This window comes from Mesoplodon mirus (assembly GCF_964341445.2).
Source record: "Mesoplodon mirus genome assembly, chromosome: 9".
Lineage (NCBI taxonomy): Eukaryota > Metazoa > Chordata > Mammalia > Artiodactyla > Ziphiidae > Mesoplodon > Mesoplodon mirus.
The window spans coordinates 100,695,369-100,715,065 of record NC_138985.1 but is presented as its reverse complement, the minus strand read 5'-3'; the positions used below and the strand labels follow the sequence as shown (position 1 = coordinate 100,715,065).

The 19,697-nt window shown below is 41.1% G+C and overlaps 1 protein-coding gene across 1 annotated transcript in view; it reads left to right on the top strand.

The window, feature by feature from the left end:
* Positions 1 to 4,129: 4,129 nt before the first annotated feature.
* The window catches only part of SVOPL (SVOP like), a gene marked incomplete at both ends in the record, with an annotated part of 62,482 nt that continues 46,914 nt past the window's right edge, over positions 4,130 to 19,697 (top strand). The window contains 7 exon segments of the mRNA XM_082632249.1: positions 4,130 to 4,211; positions 4,389 to 4,480; positions 5,981 to 6,079; positions 10,438 to 10,509; positions 12,100 to 12,221; positions 14,409 to 14,479; positions 18,969 to 19,146. Of these exon segments, the coding sequence (XP_082488375.1) occupies positions 4,130 to 4,211; positions 4,389 to 4,480; positions 5,981 to 6,079; positions 10,438 to 10,509; positions 12,100 to 12,221; positions 14,409 to 14,479; positions 18,969 to 19,146 (716 nt within the window).

The following is a 19,697-nucleotide window of genomic DNA, read 5'->3' as shown; positions in this document are numbered from 1 at the left end:
CTTCTCTTTGCTGATAAGAGAAGGAAAATATGTAGGGTGTTTATGACCCATGGAGCTACCTAATCAGTTAAAACACACACATCAAATTAAAACTTAATAGTAAGTGGCAGATTTCCTGGGTTTCTTTTCTTGCCACTCAATACTTTAGCAACAGACTTGCTGGAGATTGTTTTATTACTCTCTAAAACATAAGCCTTCATGATTGTTAAAATTGTAAAACATGTTTAGACTGCTATGAGAAGTCATAAAACTTGACTGGTAGAAGAGATTAAGTGTTGATTGAATATTGAATTTACTGCTAAGCATTTTAGTTGTAACTGAACTTAAGATGAACTTACTGCGGTTTTAAAAAATTATTTTCCCACCAAACTAAATTCTTTTATTCTCTAACACTAAAAATGGCCAGAATCACTTTTGGTTTTTAAGTTGGCTACTGCGATTGGCATGGCTATTCTTCAGAAAAAAATGGATATAATTTATATACAAAAAGATTCATCATTTTAGAGTGTATAATTCAGTGATTTTTAGTATAGTCGCAAGGTTGTGCAACCATCACCACCATCTAATTCTTACTGAATGACCTCATTTTCATATTTTGATTAAGTTAGTAGTTTATCATCTCAAAACATGATAGTCATAGCCAATTTTTAATGTGTTCTGAAGTCCTTTTTATAATCAAATTAAGCTGATTTTTCTCATAACTACTTTATTTTAAAAGTTACCAGATAAAGAACACCCCTCCAAAGGGTATTTGGACAACTTCTGGAAAGGGAGCAGTAGGAGTTTCTAGAACAGTGTATCTTTGTGAATTTCAGCCTCTCAGATGGGCTGAGAGACCAATCATTTTTACTTTTTCCACCCTGTGAAAATAACAGCTTTTTGTACTTTTCATGGTCTCCCTTGGTAGAGAGGATTTCATGAACTCATTTCTGAGCGTTATTGATTTCTCTCCCATCTGGGAATATTTGTGTCTCTGTGACAGTGTTTTAAGAAAACAAATAATATCTACTTTACAGTATAGTTGTTTTTATGTGTATCTTTTGTGTCCCCAGCTAGACTAAAAACTTCTTAGGAGGGCCTCCCTGGTGGCGCAGTGGTTGAGAGTCCGCCTGCCGATGCAGGGGATACGGGTTCGTGCCCCGGTCTGGGAGGATCCCATATGCCGCGGAGCGGCTGGGCCCGTGAGCCATGGCCGCTGAGCCTGCGCGTCCGGAGCCTGCGCGTCCGGAGCCTGTGCTCCGCAACGGGAGAGGCCACAACAGTGAGAGGCCCGCGTACAGCAAAAAAAAAAAAAAAAAAAAAAAAAAAAAACTTCTTAGGGAAGGGAACACTGTCAGACCCTCCTACAAAGTCTCCACAGGAGCCCACACAACAAGATACAGAGCTGGCACTTGGCAAACATTGATGACCTTGACGTGCTTCTCTACAACTGCTCTGCAGCTATTTCTGTGTTCTGGGGAAAGGGGATCTTTGAGTTCTGATTCTGCTGCTTCTTAGCGGTCTGACATTTGAAAAGTTACTTAAGAATCTCAGAACCTCATTTTTTGAATTATTTACTTTGAAAAATATTACACATCTTCAAAAGCAGAGGATAGTCAAATAAACCCCAATGTACCTGAAACAAGAGGGAAGGAGGTAGGGCACAACCTTTGAAAGAATGACATAGCCCGAGGACAGGACATAAACTGATTAGAACCAAATGGGTCCAAGATGGCAGACAACACTGCACTAGACCTTGAGCCTCAGTACACACTCACATCAGCAAGCTAAATGACACACCCACAGAAGCCATGACAGTTCCAAGACCGACCATAAGGATCAAGAAGTGGGCGGTGGCCCAGTTCCTGGAAATCCCCACCCCTTTCTAAAATAGCTGGAATACTCCTCCCACTCATTAGCCTAGGAAATTACACACCCCTATAAAAACTGACAACTCCATACCCTGGTGCCTTTCTCACCTTCTGAGATGGCCCACACTCTGTCTGTGGAGTGTGTTTCTCTCTAAATAAATTCACTTCTTACCTATCACTTTGTCTCTCACTGAATTCTTTCTGCGATGAGACATCAAGAACCTGAGTTTCATTAAGTCCTGAGACCAGGTGTGTGATCTCAGTTGGAAGACTGGGTTTTGGCCAGGTTTGAGTCTGGCCGCGTGGGTTCAAGTCCCAATCTGAGGTGCACGGTTTCACACCCACTATCCCCTTCAATAATTTTCACCATATGGCCATTCTTTTTTCATCTATACACCCATCTCCTTCTTTTGCACTCTATTCCCAACCCACCACTGAATTATTTTAAAACAAATCCCAGACATCAAATTTCATCTGTAAATATTTCAGCAGGTATCTCTAAAAGGTAAGGATTTTTTTCTACTGTGACCATAATATCATTGTCACACCTAATGATGTCATCAGTAATCCCTTAATATCATCAAACTTTCAAACTTGCTTGCATTTCCCTGATTTTCTATCATCTCTTTTGCTTTCTTGTTGTTGTTTTACAATTGGTTTGTCTGGACGAGGATCCAAACAAATTAACTAATGTATTTGGTTGGTTTGTCTCCTTTCTGTTAGTCTGTAGGTTCTCCTTTCCTCTTTTTTTCTTGCCATTTATTTATTGAAGAAGTTGGGTCATTAACCTGTAGAACTTCTAGCATTCTGGATTTTTCTTATTGCATCCACATGGTATAGTTTCATATGTTTCTTCATCCCCTGTGTAAACTGGTAGTTAGAGCTAGGGGCTTGTTCAGGTTCATGTTCAATTTCTCTTGATGAGACTACCTCACTGGTGATGTTGTGTATTTCCTTCCTTGTGCATCTCATCAGGAACATCACATCTGATCATCTCTTTCCGTGGCATGAGGAGCCATTGTTGGGTTCAGGTGTTATAAGTCTTCTCCATCTGAGTAAATTACTCTCTCAGCCTTTCACCTAGTAGTTTATCAGCCGTTGATGGTCATTGCCTGGATCCATTATTTCTTTAGGAGTTGTAAAATCATAATTTAATTCTATCCTTCTTTAGGATGTTTTAGCTGAAATTAAAAAATACTTTTCTTTCACCAACTGTTTGGTTACCCTGAAATACAGACAATCTGTACAAGAAAGGCAAGATATTTACTAGTTTTCAGAATAACGAGTTGGTTTCTTAGTATTCTCCAAAGGTGATCAGTGAGATTATCATTTTAGTAATCCTAAAATTTTTATATCTTTGATGGGCTTCAGTTCTTTGCAACCATTCTTCTTTGTGTGTGTATGTGTGTGTGTGTGTGTGTGTGTATGTATATGATACATAATGAAGTCATTGATATTTGCAATTCAAAATTAGGATATAAAGTCTTTATATAACTTCTTTGATTTTTGTATCTTCTTACACTGAAAATCTTGGTTCCTAATAATTGTAACATAATTGCTTTATCCTATAATATGTACTAGTATCAAAATAATGATATCAACATTATTACTAACAGTATAATTACTGAGAACAGATTAGGATATCTGTTTATCCCACTAGGGATATAGAGTTAAATTACTATGTTAAAGACATTTGAAAAAAATTTTTCACTAATTTCAGCTTTCCTTGTTTTATTTTCCTTTTAATTTTTAGGGTTAAGATTTTTTTTTTAGGATTAAATACCCAAAAAGGGGTGGGGAGGGAGATAAAAAGAAGTGCTCCATGGGTTTCTGTCAGAATTAAATGAAAATAAGGTGAGAAAGCACGCTATAACATATGATTACACTGTAAACCGTAGGATCTATGAAGATGTAAAGCATTGGCTATTGTGATTATTTTTCTGTAGCAAAGCCTACCTTCATTCCCAGTTAGAGGACACTATTGGTTAAACTGTCAAGAGCTTACCTGGCCCCCCTCTCCAGGTTGATTACTAGCCACCAGGGCCCAGTTCTCTCATTTGGCCATTCAATCTCTCCATGATTTAACTTGTCCATGTTTCAGGTTTTTCCCTGTAAAATAGTGATAAATTATAATACCTACTTCACTGATTTTCTATGAAGATTAAAGGAGAATATACACTAGATTTTATTTCTTTCCTTCTTCCTTCCCCTGTTTCCAGCATTTTCCCTCCCCTGTTTCCTGCAGGGAAGCTGTGTGGGGAATTTGAACCATTTAGAAGATGGCAGCCAAACGGACAGAGCCGGTCACCATCATTAGCCTTCGGGAGTTGAACCTGGGGACCCCAGAGCCACAGCCAAAAGGTAAGGGGATCATAGAAATCTCTGGTCCTCAAGTTACCGTTTAATTCCCCCTCTTCCCTGTATTTACTATCTTTATAATAACAAATTGGTTTTCCAACATCCTCTGGGGTGAGTGATAATCTGCATACATTCCCTTCCCACAGAGGCTGTTGCTTTCACTTTGCCTTTCCTTGTTAGAGTCAAAGACATTCACTGTGGAGGACGCCGTGGAGACCATTGGATTCGGATGTTTCCACATTGCCCTCTTTCTGATCATGGGCAGCATGGGGGTGAGTGCTTGGAGATCCTCTGAGTCTCCAAAGCTAATTCATCATCGGACATGTAGTCTTCCACTTCCCTCCAGCTCGGGGTTGTCCACTAAGGGAGGGATGTGAGAGGGAGCGGGAACCCTGTGGGGTAGATAATCCCCAAATACTTTTCTTTCACCTTCGGCAGTTGTTTGGTTATGAGCAAATGAATATCTGTGTTCTATCTTCTGGGAATTCAATACCCCCCCATTTTTTTTTTGCTAGCTATAGAACTTCTATTTCTCCTGTAGTTTCTGTTGGGTCTGACATTTAATCTTTTTTTTTTTTAATGGAAGTATAGTTGATTTACAATGTTGTATAAATTTCAGGTATACAACAAAGTGATTCGGTTTTATATATATTATGTATACATATGTGTGTGTGTATATATATATATATATGAATATATATATTCTTTTTCAGATTCTTTTCCATTATAGGTTATTACAAGATATTGAATGTAGTTCCCTGTGCTAACAGTGGGTCCTTGTTGCTTATCTTTTTTTTTTTTTTTTGAGTTTAGTTTATTCATTTTGGGCTGCGTTGGGTCTTCATTGCTGTGCGCGGGCTTTCTCTAGTTGCAGTGAGCGGGGGCTACTCTTCGTTGTGATACGCGGGCTTCTTATCACGGTGACTTCTCTTGTTGTGGAGTGCGGGCTCTAGGTGCACGGGCTCAGTAGTTGTGGCTCGCGGGCTCCAGAGCGCAGGCTCAGTAGTTGTGGCGCACAGGCCCAGCCACTCCGCGGCATGTGGGATCTTCCTGGACCAGGGCTCAAACCCGTGTCCCCTGCATTGGCAGGTGGATTCTTAACCACTGTGCCACCAGGGAAGCCCTGTTTATCTATTTTATATATAGTATTGTATATCTGTTAATCCCAAACTCCTAATTTATCCCTCCACACTCCTACCCAGGGTAGCACTAACTTTAGCATTAATTTTGCTCTATAGTCATTCTTTCCTGATGATGAACTCATATTGTTTTGTACTCATTGCTTTTTTTCTAGCTTTCATAAATCTTGCCTCTCCATCCCAGCTTCTTGAAATCAGGGACTATTTCAAAGATCCATTTGCAAGGGATATGCTCTAAGATCTTGATGATGATGAGTATAAAACAGCAATGCTGGGTTGACGTGGATGCTGGTGGCTAGCTAGGGTCACCTGCCAGCTAAGTGGCTCCCACACAACACCTTCATAGTGTTAAATGCAAAAACATAGATCAACAACGTCACAAGGGAATACGTGTCATAAATCTTGAGGGATACTCTCAAATTGTTCAAACCATAAATATTACATCCATGAAAACCAAAGTTCTTCTGTCCTTCTTTATCCAACTAGCAGTGCTGAATCGGTACATAATAGGTCCTCCCTATGTGGGGTAGGGGAAGGAGGAGTTTAGGACTAGAAGGATGATGGACAGACAGATGTGGGAAGAAGTGATGACAAGCTAGCTCTTTGACATGGTGTTTTCCCTCCTTCTTTAAGGTTGCTGAGGCCATGGAGATCATGTTAATAGCGGTTGTGTCTCCTGTCATCCACTGTGAATGGCAGCTGGAGAATTGGCAGGTGGCGTTAGTGACCACGGTAAGTGACTGCTTCCTGTGCTGAGAATAAACCAGGTGAGGACCCAGAGCTTCTGTTTCCTTTCTGATCCCACTGGGCTGAGAGCCAGAGGATCCATCTCCACTTGGTGTGGTGGCTTCCCAAACTCATGCGTTTGCAGGCCCAAACTAGCATTTGAGGCCTTTCTCCTGTTTCTCGTTTCCTCTAGGGAGCATAACCTTGAACTGCTCATTTTCCAGACCCTAGCAAGAGCCCGGAAGAGACAGCTGCAAATCAGAGAAAGTGAGCCTTAGCCATGGGTTAGTCATGGTTCAAGTCAGATCACTGACAGCCTACTCAGGCCATAGTGACCTAACCAATCACCAACTTACTCTCAATGAATTGTGTGTGTTATGCGTTAAATTTTTCTCAAAGACCGTCATGAATAGCTTTATGAATTGAACACTAAGTTTTGCTATGAAATGGATTTAAGGATGTTACTCATCATTCTTTCAAGAGGTATTTATTAAGCACCAAGTAATTGCCAGCACACTGTGTGTGGTGTGTGTGTGTGTGTGTGTGTGCATTCATTTACTTGAGTATTGAAGCTGGTTTTCATGAAGGCGAGACTTAACAGAGAGAAATCCCATGAGCCAGATGCCAACTCCTCGCTGAAGGAGGGGAACGTCTGGGAGGTAGGTAGTTGGTGATGGGTAGAGGATGACAATCAGATGGCAGAGGCCTTGAAGGAGGGTAAGGCTGCAAGAGACTAAGACCTCCCTCACCCCCAACCCCTGGGGGGCTACAGAAGGCTGTGGGTTAAGGGGGGCCCCTACCCTCTCACTTACTGCCTTAACCAAATTTTACCTGGGAATTCCCACCTGTATTGGGTACTAGGAAAAATTCCCCCTCACCTGAGGAACTGATCTCTGTTCTCCTCCCAGATAATGTATATTATATGCCCAGTTGTGTTTATTTCTGTGTCCTGGAGGCCAGGAAATTTGGAGCCCAATTTTATGCCTAATCGTGGCAGCAAATGTACAAATCTGCCTTTATTCTTTTAGCTCTGTTTCCTTCTTTAAAATTGCACTTGTTCCATTTTTAAGTTTTCCTAATACTTTTAGAAGAGAGAGAGGGTATAAATAAAAATAACTAAAGACCTTATTAGGGCTTGTACCAATAGTTAAGTGACTCCTTGCATTCTGTTTTCCTTTACGTATAAAATATGTACAGTTGTGGACATGCCTTGTCCACCCTTGTAGCTTTAACGTCACTGCTGTAACGTTTTGTGTAGTTATCAGCGTACCACAGCTGGTTTGTAGGTCTGCACGTCTTCATTCCTGAGAATGTTGGTGGTCCAGGTGTGGTGTTTGCATCTGCCACTGTCACGAAACTATATTTTATGGTACCATTTCTATATTTACAGCTCACATCTCGTTGGTTGCTTTTATGCTGTTCCTACTGGTGCCTAAAGAGGCTCCTCGATGTCAGCAGTAACATGGCTTCCCTTGTTAGGTGGGTCACAGCTCACAAGTCTTTTCTCTAGGTAATTCAACTCACCCAAGATGTGACTGCTCCCTGCTCCAAGTTCCTTGCCTCCTCCTGTCATTGAGTCTCTGTCATCCTGGCTATGAGTCCCATCTGTCCCCTGGGCTCACTGACCACAACCTTGCTAACAGGAGGGGCTCAGACTGGTTTAACAAAGAGGCAGCATTTTCACCATCTCCCAGGCTTCCCTTCCCCCAACTTCAGCTCCACTTTCTGGACGGTCTGGCCATGAAGACTTAAGGCCTTAAGGATTGTGGGTGAATTATGTCCCTCACATTTTTTGTGAATAAGAGAGTTAGTGCTGGAGAAACAAAACTGTAGAAAAGAGCAGGCCCTCCAAGGTAGGGGAGTGGGAGGGGAGAGGAGAGAGAGAGAGAGAGAGGGAGAGAGAGAGAGAGAGAGAGAGGGAGAGATTAATCCACGTCTCTATGTGGTCCCCAGGATTAGAGTTCACAAGCTTTGGGGTTCACATAGGCTTGGTGTTAAGGTTTATTCTCTAGACAGTCTTAATAGTAAAGAACTCAGCCTTAGGAAAGTCACTTTTTTACACTGAATGGAAAGAAACCAAGAAGGAGTAAAAATCTGTCACTTATGCGAGAGAACAGAGTAAAATTTGAATTTAATTTTACTTGACTCTTATTTGTTGTTGTTGCTGTTAAAGATTTTTTTTTGATGTGGACCATTTTTAAAGTCTTTATTGAATTTGTTACAGTATTGCTTCTGTTTTATGTTTTGGTTTTTTGGCAACGAGGCACGTGAGATCTTAGCTCCCCGACCAGGGATCGAACCCGCACCCGCTGCATTAGAAGGCGAAGTCTTAACCACTGGACCGCCAGGGAAGTCCCTGTTTCCTTTACTTTTATTAATCAGCTAATTCACTTTAATACGGTGTTATTAACACAACACAGCATCTCAATAAACAAAAGTATTTTAAGTCCTAAGAACTAATTTCCTCCCTGCCACAGGCAGTTTGTCTGTTGTTTCCTATTATTCAAGTTGATTAAAAGGAAAGAAAAGTTAGTTCACCTTTCCCTTCTTGGAGGGAGTTTGATAATTTCAGGTTCCACAATAGAAACTGCTCCAAACCCAAAGTTTGGAGATTCACCAACTGATATGACTTTTCAAAAAAATTGAGTGGCTGACATAGGGTTAAGATTAAAAATATATATATTTGACAAGGAAGGCCATCAGAAGAAGAGGAGAAGGGAGCAGAACATGTGACCCCAAAATATGCCCCTTTGGCATGTGGATTATTTTGAGCTGAAGGCAATCAAGACCCAGCCGACTCAAGAAAAACTTTTACATTTCCCTTAACTACCTAAAAGAATTTAGATAGGGGGCCTGGCTCAGAGAGAGAGAGTTATTCCCAGAGATGACTTTCATCTGAATGACCTATCTGTGTGGCAAGGCAAATATCTAATTACCAAACATCTGTTCTTCTTATTGTCCTGTGAATTACCACCCCCCCCTTGAAGCCCCAGGTCCCCTCCCATTCCTCAGCTCATATAAGCCTCAACTGTCCAACTTGCCCTTGGGTCTTATATTTTTATGGGACTCCTGTACATACAAACTTAAACTTGCTTTTCTCCTGTCAATCTGTCATAAATCAATTTAATTATTAGACCAGCCAAAGAATGTAGAAGGGTAGGAGGAAAAATTTGACCTCCAACCAAGAGAAAGAGGCAGAAAATCTTGCTATCAACTACCGTCATCTTTCAAAAAATACAAATAAAAATAAATGATAACGGCATGTTAATACCAACAATCAGAAAGAAAATTATTCCAGAATAAAAAGAGCCCTTCATAATGAATAAATTTGGATTTATGCAAAATGTGTCCCATTGTCCTCATTTTTATCATTTTGCTGAGGACTGACTAGATTTCATTACGGTGCGGCATCTATCCCAGGCTGGGCATTGAAAATATTGGCTTCTCCTTCCTTCAACTCTATCCTAGAGAGAACAGTGCATAGAGGAAAAGTATGGCTTTTGTTGTTCAAGTATAAATATGATTTTTTTAATAGTTCCCTGTAAAAGAAATGCTTTTGAGTCTTCCTTATGAAGAGTAAGGGGGAAAAAGAAAAAGCAAAGCAGGCAGCAGAGAAAGAGCTTTTTCACGGAAAAAGTGTTAGAAATGCCAGCTAACACCTTTCCTTTGATTACTCTGGAAGCAATCAGTCAGGAATCTTGCTAGAAAGGAGAGTTAAGTAAAGCTTGGAACTGCTGAAGGCAGAAAAATAAGTCACCTAAAGGCATACACATAAAAGTACAGCTCAGGCTGAGTTACATGGCTGGTATCATACCCAAGTTCTTGAATTTTACCAAGGAAAAGCTATTGTGAGAACAAGTAAGGAAAAAAGTAGGTTTATATTAGTGATGAAGAATGTTTCTAAATGGATGACTGGTTTTGGTGTTTGTTGAAAGTTAGGTTTCCCTGTAATAACCTAAAGGAAGACTGCTTCTAGACATCTCAACTTGTGTGAGGAATAAGGCAGAGCATGCATGAATAGACTTTTTGAGTCTTCTTATTAAAATGGAAATTCACAATTGTACATCTGAGTGAAATGAGGCCAGTGCCGTCATCTTGGATCAGAGGCAAAGCAGTTACCTGCTTCTAGGACCCCTGTTTCTACCTGGTGTCAGTGACTTCAGGTGTGGGCATCATCAACCTCTGAAGCCCTGAACGTGTTATACAGGAGTCAGGAGAGAGCTTTGTGAAAGCCTGTTCTTCAGCTTCCAATCCTCCCACGTTTCCCGTCTTCTTTCAGTTCAGGGGGGTGAATGCTTAAGGTAGTAATTAGCATATTATAAAAACGCTGCTTAGAGGATAATTTCTTTTCACCCCACCTCCAGATGGTGTTTTTTGGCTACATGGTATTCAGCATCCTCTTTGGCCTCTTGGCTGACAGATATGGCCGCTGGAAGGTAGGTTGGCTTTGAAGGATGATTTAGAATTTTCTTTTGTGTATTCTTTTGTGGTGACATCACCACTGCTTTTCTTTTGTGGACATTTCTCTATCAATACCCAAGTTAGAAAGTACGGAAACATCCTTCTCTGACACCACATGCCTGAATTCCAGGCTTGTCTTCTTGCTTTCTCATCCTTCCCCGAGATACCTGTCCCCATACCTGGTCCCCATAGTCCGGGTGTACAGCTGATGGATGAGCATAGTTAGAACATAGCAGGCAGAATGTGAAAATTGCATGTATAAACATAAGCGGTTTCACATTAGTTAACTTGGGTGTAGCTTTGAAACTAACCCACTTGCTTGATGTCACACATGTATTGAGATTCAACATCAAGACAAAACTATGTCTTCTGATGATAAGCCCAGGTCTCTCTTCTCTTCTTGTCTGATTTCTGGTGGTGAAGACCTCTCTAGGTGTAAATACAAAGGGAGAAGTCCCCCACAAAACAGTAATAGGCTTGGATGTATGTTTTGAAGTGCACAAAATATCATAGATTCTTACAAATTAATATGAAACCACAAGTATCTCAAAAAAATGTGGAGAGCACAAAAAGGCATTTTACAAAAAGAGACAGACAAATGGTCAAGAAACCTTGAAAAACTCAATCACAGGAGTTATTAGAAGCAAAATTACATAGCAAGATATCATTTTTTCCTGTTATCAAAGCCATATCAAACACCAAATCCATAAGGAAGTTTTACTTTTCTTAAAGAAGCCTGCAAGTGTCTAGACACCCTCACATACAATTGATGTAATTTTTCTGACCATCAATTTGGTAGCATAAGCCAAGAACCTTGAGAATATCCATTCTCCTCATCTGATAATTTGTCTTCCAGAAATCTAGACTGTTTAGGTCATCAGAGAACCACAAAGATTTATGCACAGACATTGTCACAGCTGATTTTAATAGAAAATGTGAAACCACTTCAACATTCAACCAGAGGGGAAAGGTTTATGCATTATATTACATGGATTATAGTATGTCTTTTCACTGGAATATTTTGCAGCTATTAAGATTATGTTTTCCCGTATAATCAGTGAAAATAGGATAAAACTGTGTTAATAGTATTTTCTCTGGGTTGCAGAATCAAAAGTGATTTAAATATTTTTATATCTTTTTCTTTTTCCCATATTTTCTACTATAAACTTGTACTGTTCTTACAATTAGAGAAAAAGCAAATCCTTACATTTTCTCCTTATACTCATTCCAGCACAGTGCTTCATTGTGCTCCCAACATCCCTGTAAGCAGGGAGGACAAGGTTCTGCATTCTGATTTACAAGTTCAGGTTCCTGCCACCTGTGAGGGCGGAGGCTGTGGGGAGTTTTGAAGAATGGTCTAAACTCGGAATGTCTGGGCTTTCAGACAATAAAATGATATGGATTGTATTGTCTGATGATTGTGAGTGATCAGTAAGCTCGCTAAAGATTAGCTCCACAGAGAAGCAAACATCTGGATGAAACTAAAAGTCACCTTCAGAAGTTAGGTTTGCTTCCTGACCTTCCATGGGGGCGGGTCCCATTAATGTCTCATTTTGTTGCTTCAGATTTTGCTCATCTCGTTGCTGTGGGGAGTCTACTTCTTGCTGACCCCATTCTCTCCCTCATACATCTGGTTTGTCTTCCTGTGGACGATGGTGGTCTGTGGCGTGCCTGGCCATGCCCAAAGGTAAAGTCATCACCTAGAGGACCACAGGGGGAGATATGTGAACACCCAGAGACACATCCACTTAGTCTGTTAACCACATTCACTGTGGTTAATAGACTGAGCATCAATAAGTTGCAAATTTATAGACTTCACCTGTGCTAATCATTTTTGAGTTTTTTTTTCCCCCCCAGTGATGGCTGCTTATTCCACTAGGAGCTCTTTGCCCCTCAAAATGTTGTTTGATGGTGAGGCTAGCAGGGTGCTAGATTGAGCATGTGTTAATTTCTTTGTTCCTAAGGCTGATCAGCATTTTTTAGATAAATAATATTTTGTTAGACTATATGCTAACAAAAAGGGCCGTACGAGGTAGGTAACAAAAATGTCAACCCAGACACAATCCATTAATTTCTTGAGAATTTCTGGAAGACTTTAGTTTGACCATCAGCACCTGTAACATTCAGGAATAACTATTTTAAAGTGCCATGGCCCTGTAACTGTGAAGACTGTGTCAAAGTGAATTTGCAGAGCAGGTGAGACAGATTGAAACAGCTATGCAGCTGCTTGTCCTTTTTCTGCCCTGGGATAGGTGTGTAATACCTCATCATTCAGGGACGTGAAAGTCGTAATGCTAAATGTTCAGCAACTTGGGAGCCTCCCTTAAATTAACAAGGCTCCTCAAGCTATTTTCTCCTGGGTGCCTTGGAGCAAGTTGCCCTTAGAATATATTAGGAGATGTCAAAGCACCTAATTATTACCCTAATGTGTTAGGGAAAGAATCGTTCTTCTCTGGGGGCATAAGTTAAGCATCACTCTGTGCTCTGGAGCCCTAAAGGTGGAGAAGTTAAGTAGAATTTGAAAACATCCCTTAGGAAGCAGCTCAATAAATATGTTAAAACTCCAAACCCTGGTTAATAACTGCAACAGAGGAGAACAATTAGAAAACAGATGAGATATAAGTCCATTTGTTCTTCTATTAAAAAAATTAATATGTACTTAATTAGAAACCTGTGCTTTGACTGTCATCATTAGTTGGAGAAACTATTTGCTTTCTCTTGGGCGTATTTTAATTTCCCACATATGTTTTAGAAAAGGGAATCAGGCTTGGCAAAATATTTTGACAGTGTTTCTCTTGGTGAAAGAAATGAGGCTAATATCTCTTAAATGGTTGAAGGTTTAAAATAACTTTGGGAATAAAAATGTAAACAGAAGAGCACTTAGAAGTTTATTTTATATTGTTCTCTTACATGGGTTAATAATTGTATTTTGGTGTATGATCGTACAGGGAAAAATCTCTTCTGTTTTTCTTTACACACTCACTCAGTAATTCTGCCAATACTTCACTTCTGACACCAAACGTGTGGATTTCTTTACATGCCAACCAATTCTCCAACACCAGCTGGGCGTCCTATAATTCCATTCAATTCTGTCCCTCGCTGGAGTTTGCGTAGACCCCACAGGTTTAGGGCTCAGTCCCACAAGACTGTCCTCCACTTCAGACACCAATCACAAGTAGTAGGTCCCCAGGTTACCCACAACTTCTGTCTGACTTGCTACAAATTGGAAGTTCCCACAAACTCCTCAGGTTCAATAATTTGCTAGAGTGTCTCAGAGAATCCAGGAAAACAGTCTACTAATTGTAGGTCTATTACAAAGGATATTTTAAAGGAAACATAAATAAGGAGGAGATATACACAGGGCGAGGTTTGGAAGGATCCCAAGAACAGGAGCATCTGTCCCCGTGGAGTTTGTGGTGCACCACCTCCCAGCACATAGCTATGGTCACCAACCTGGAAGCTCTCCAAACCCTGTATGTTAGGAATTTTTTATGGAGGCTTCATCACATAGGCATGATTGATTATTAACTCATTTTCCAGCCCCGCTCTTCTCTCCAGAGGAGTGGAGGTTAGGGCTGAAAGTTCCAAGATTTTAATCATGGCTTGATTTTTCTCGACCAGCCCCCATCAAGGGCTCATCAAGAGTCACTGCAGTAGAACAAATGATGCTCCTGTCACCCAGGAAATCCCAAGGTTTCCAGGTTAGCAGGAACCAGGGACAGAGACCAACACACCTATTTCTTATCATGTTACAATGATGAATATTTATGTTTTTGAATTCTTTATCCCTGTGACAAGAAAAATTATGATTTTTTTAAAAAAAGTTACTTGGTTTTATCAAAGCATGATTGTATTTTTCCCCCTTCCTGTTTAGGCTAATCATAAAGACTGAAGTTTTGCCTACAAAATATCGAGGCTATATGCTCTATGCTCCCCTTGTCTCAGGTAAGGTAAAATGGGAATTCTTCTGATCAGTCTTCTGATCCTGTAGGATATGGTGTACATGGTGTTTCTTCTGGTTGGTTGATTGTTCTTTGATTAGCATACTCCTATGACTTGGTACCAACCAAAGAGCATTAGGGATGCTTGACACCAGAAGTCCAATTCCAAGGTTTTCTGAGCCAGGATGTATATCATCCAGCAGCAGCATTTAGAACACCGTAACCCCTTCCTCAGGAAACATTCTGCTGGCTGGTTTCACTAGAATGACAGAAGCTCAGGAATGCATCTGGGATGAACATTCTCTCCCCACTGGGTCTTCAGTGGAGGGACACAGCTACCACCCCTTTTAGAGTCTCCCTCGTGGATACTCGGGTCTGCAATTCCATAACTGGCTCACGCCTGTGGGAACTTCTGTAATTGTCTCCTCCCAGCTGAGCCATTTGTCCAGGTGAGAAGGTGGGGATGCTCTGCCACCCTCCTCAGACCCCTGCTGGCTACTGACTAGAGGTTTTGCATCCAGAAGCAATCTAGGTGCCCTTGTACCATCTTTGATGTCATCGTTATCCAAAAGCCCTGACTTTCAGAGCCCAGGAAAGTGATGACCCTTCCCACTGAAGCATTATATATTTGGCAATAAATAAGGCAGTAGGAGAACATTAAAAAAATTTTTTTTAATATTTATTTATTTATTTGGCTGCGCCGGGTCTTAGTTGTAGCATGTGGGATCTTTGTTGCCGCGTGCGGGGTCTATTAGTTGCTGCATGCAGGATCTTTTTGCGGCATGTGGGATCTAGTTCCCTGACCAGGGATTGAACCCAGGCCCCCTGCATTGGGAGCATGGAGTCTTAGCCACTGGACCACCAGGGAAGTCCTAAATTTTATGTTTAATTTTTCTGACACTAAATTTAGGCAACAAAAAAAATTAGAAAGACCCTAATAAATACTGAACGCTAACTCTTTACATTCTTCCCAGCTTTCTTCTTCTGATCTTTGTTAACATGAACACGCATACTTTCAATAGTTAGGGGCTAGATTTTACACTTAATGTTATTTAATGGGCATAATCCTGTTCAAGCTCATCTGTGAACATTGTCTCTTCCACCTGCTACTCATTCTTTGTCATGTTTCCTGGTTATGCCTTCTCCCTGCTGGTCTTATTTTCCAGGTCTCCTGGGGTCATCTACTGATAACTGAGGAGTCCAGTGGCTTTAGCTATCTATGTACCTATTACCTCCCCCAAATTTATCTACAACCAAGAGCATCTCCTTGAACTTCAGACCCAGGTGGCCAGTTACCTGATAGCCACTTGAATATCCTGCAGGCCCCTCAAATACAACATTCATAGACCTGATCTCTTCATCTTCGTCTGGAGCCTCTTCTGTCCACGTTTCCACTGTCAGTTAATAGCAAGCTCTGTCCCCTCAGTTTTCTGAGCCACACGTTCAAGAGCTGCCCTGGACCCCTCCCTTTCTGTCATCACCATTCAATCAATCACCAAAGCCCCACTGACTTACCCCCTATTAGTGGACCTACAGCTGCAGTGTCCATCAGCAAATCCTGTTGCCTTTACCTCCAAAATGTGTGCCAAATCCATCAGATAAATTTTTTTTTCCCATTTCACTACTAAAATCCTTTTCAACGCCACATCACCTCTTACCTGCTCTACTGCAATGGCTTATTACTGGCCTTACACATTGCCTCTTCAGAAAGATCATCCTGATCATTAAAAGTCACTCTCCATCACATTACTTTCTTTTTTTCATAGCCTTATCACTTTCTGAAATATTCTTTTTTTTAAAAATAGAATTCTTTGGTGATGAAATAGTCACCCCTTAATTAGCCCCCCAAAGGATCTTTTATTTTTTTAACATCTTTATTGGAGTATAATTGCTTTACAATGGTGTGTTAGTTTCTGCTTTATAACAAAGTGAATCAGTTATGCATATACATATATCCCCATATCTCTTGCGTCTCCCTCCCTCCCACCCTCCCTATCCCACCCCTCTAGGTGGTCACAAAGCACCGAGCTGATCTCCCTGTGCTGTGTGGCTGCTTCCCACTAGCTATCTATTTTACGTTTGGTAGTGTATATATGTCCATGCCACTCTCTCACTTTGTCACATCTTACCCTTCCCCCTCCCCATATCCTCAAGTCCATTCTCTAGTAAATCTGTGTCTTTATTCCCATCTTGCCCCTAGGTTCTTCATGACTTTTTTTTCCCTTTAGATTCCATGTATATGTGTTAGCATACAGTATTTGTTTTTCCCTTTCTGACTTACTTCACTCTGTATGACAGACTCTAGGTCCATCCATCTCACTACAAATAACTCAATTTCGTTTCCTTTTATGGCTGAGTAATATTCCATTGTATATATGTGCCACATCTTCTTTATCCATTCATCTGTCGATGGACACTTAGGTTGCTTCCATGTCCTGGCTATTGTAAATAGAGCTGCAATGAACATTTTGGTACATGACTCTTTTTGAATTATGGCTTTCTCAGGGTATATGCCCAGTAGTGGGATTGCTGGGTCATATGGTAGTTCTATTTTTAGTTTTTTAAGAAACCTCCAGGGCTTCCCTGGTGGCGCAGTGGTTGAGAGTCTGCCTGCCGATGCAGGGGACACAGGTTCGTGCCCCAGTCCGGGAAGATCCCACATGCCGCGGAGCAGCTGGGCCCGTGAGCCATGGCCCCTGAGCCTGTGCGTCTGGAGCCTGTGCTCTGCAACGGGAGAGGCCACAGAAGTGAGAGGCCCACGTACAGCAAAAAAAAAAAGAAACCTCCATACTGTTCTCCACAGTGGCTATATCAATTTACATTTCCACCAACAGTGCAAGAGGGTTCCCTTTTCTCCACATGCAGGGGACATGGGTCTTCTCCCTGGTCCGGGAAGATCCCACATGTCGAAGAGCAACTAAGCCCATGCACCACAACTACTGAGCCTGCATGCGGCAACTACTGAGCCTGCATGCGACAACTCCTGAAGCCTGCACACCTAGAGCCCGTGTTCTGCAATGAAGAGTAGCCCCCGCTCGCTGCAACTAGGGAAAGCCCGCATGCAGCAACGAAGACCCAACGCAGCCAAAAATAAATTAAAAAAAAAAAGTTTGAAAAGATAACTTAAAAAACATGAAATTAAAAAGACTGACCATGTTGGGAAGGATGTAAAGTAACTGGAATTTTCCTGCACTCCTGATTGGCATTCAAATTAGTACAGCCATTTTGGAAAACCGTTTAGAGGTTTCTATTACAGTTGGAAGTATGCATAGCCTATGGCTCAGCAATTCTACTCCTAGATTTATACCCAACAGAAATGCATAGTAAAATAAAATAGCATTATATTATTTGTAACAGCTCCAACTACAAACAACCCACATGCCCATCAAGAGGTATAATGGATAGATTCTGTTATATTCATAAAATAGAACACTACACAGTAATAAAAACGAGAAAACTGGTGCTCTGTGCTCAACATGGCTGAATCTTACAAATGTAATAATGAGCAAAGAAAGACACACAAAATACATATTATATTATGTGGTTCCATTTATATAAAGATTCAAAACAGTAGAAACTAATCTATAGTGTTTGAATTCAGGAAAGTGGTTGTCTATCTGCCTTTCCCAGATATAATCACTAAAAATAGGTTGGCGTCTCCTCTTGAGAATCTTTAATTTTTAAAATACTCTTAATATTTGGGGAATTCCCCGGTAGACTAATGGTTAGGACTTGGCGCTTGCACTGCCGTGGCCTAGGTTCAATCCCTGGTTGGGGAACAGAGATCCCGCAAGCTGTATGGTGTGGCCAAAAAATATATATACTTCATATTTGGAAATTAAACAAAAAAAATATTAAAGCTACCTTAATAACAAGGAGAAATATTGTGGTTATTGTCTTCCTCTTAAATATTTCATTATGAGAATTTATAAATGCACATGAAAGTAGGGAGGATACCATGATGAACCCTGATTTACTCATTGCCCAGATCTGACAGTCACTGATATCTACCCATATTTACTTCAGCTGTTTTTTTCTGTTCTGAAGTATTTTCAAGCAGGCCCTAGACTTCATGCCATTTCATCCCCAGATACTTCATTAAGAGTCTCAACTACTTGAGGACATTTTCTTAGATGATTCCAATCCTAAAATCACACCAATGAGATTAACAATCATCACTTTAATATCATCCACTATGCAGATCATATGTGATTTTCCTTGATTGTTCCCATCTGTCTTTACACATGGCTTTTACAACCATTTCTGTAAAAATGAGAGAGGCATGAGGGGGGCTTCTGGGAGGCTGATATTCTTTTTCTTTTTTTTTGGCCACGCAGCTTGTGGGATCTTAGTTCCCTGACCCGGGCTCGAACCCGGGCCCTCGGTATTGAAAGCACAGGGTCTTAACCACTGGACTGCCAGCGAATTCCCCTGATATTCTTTTTCTTGACTTTGATATAGGAACTTTTCTGTATGTTATGTTTATATCTCAGTAAAAATATCTATTAAAGAACAGACAGAAAAAAAGATAGTAAGAAAACATCAAGCAAAAGTAAAAACCTTCCATAGCTTCATGGCGTCCGAAAGGCAGAATTCTAAAGATGATGCCCAAGAGTTCCAACACCTGGGGATTCAATCAAACACTAATTTGGATGTAGATGTGAAGGGACTGTAGGTGTAATTAAGGTTACGAGCCTTAAAATAGGGAGTATCCTGAATTAGGCAGGTGGGCTCAATATTATCGCTTGAGTCTTTAAAAGCAGAGAAATTTCTCCAGCTGGAATCAGAGATGCAGCAGAAGAGAAAGCGTGAGGTGAGGTCGAAGGAGAGCTTCAGTGCATGAGAAGGACGCGACCTGCTGTTGCTGGCTTCACAGACAAGGAGTGAAGGAAACCTGCAGAAGCTGAAAACCACTGGTCAACAGCCAGCAAGGAAATGGACACGAGTTCTACACCCCCGTGCAGCTGGATTCTGCCGACCATCTGGGTGAGCTTGGAGCTGGATTCTTCCCCAGAAAGTGGAGCAGCCCTGCCTGCACCGTCATGTCTGCCACGTGAGACTCCGCGCAGAGAAGTCAGCCAGAGCTGCTGAACTGCTGACCTCCAGAACTGTGAGATACTGTGCTAAAGCGCTAAGTTTGTGCTAACTTGTGGCAGCAGCTGCAGAAAACAAGCTGTTGCAGAGTCTAAGCTCCTACTGCTTGCCGCATGGCAGGCCAAGAA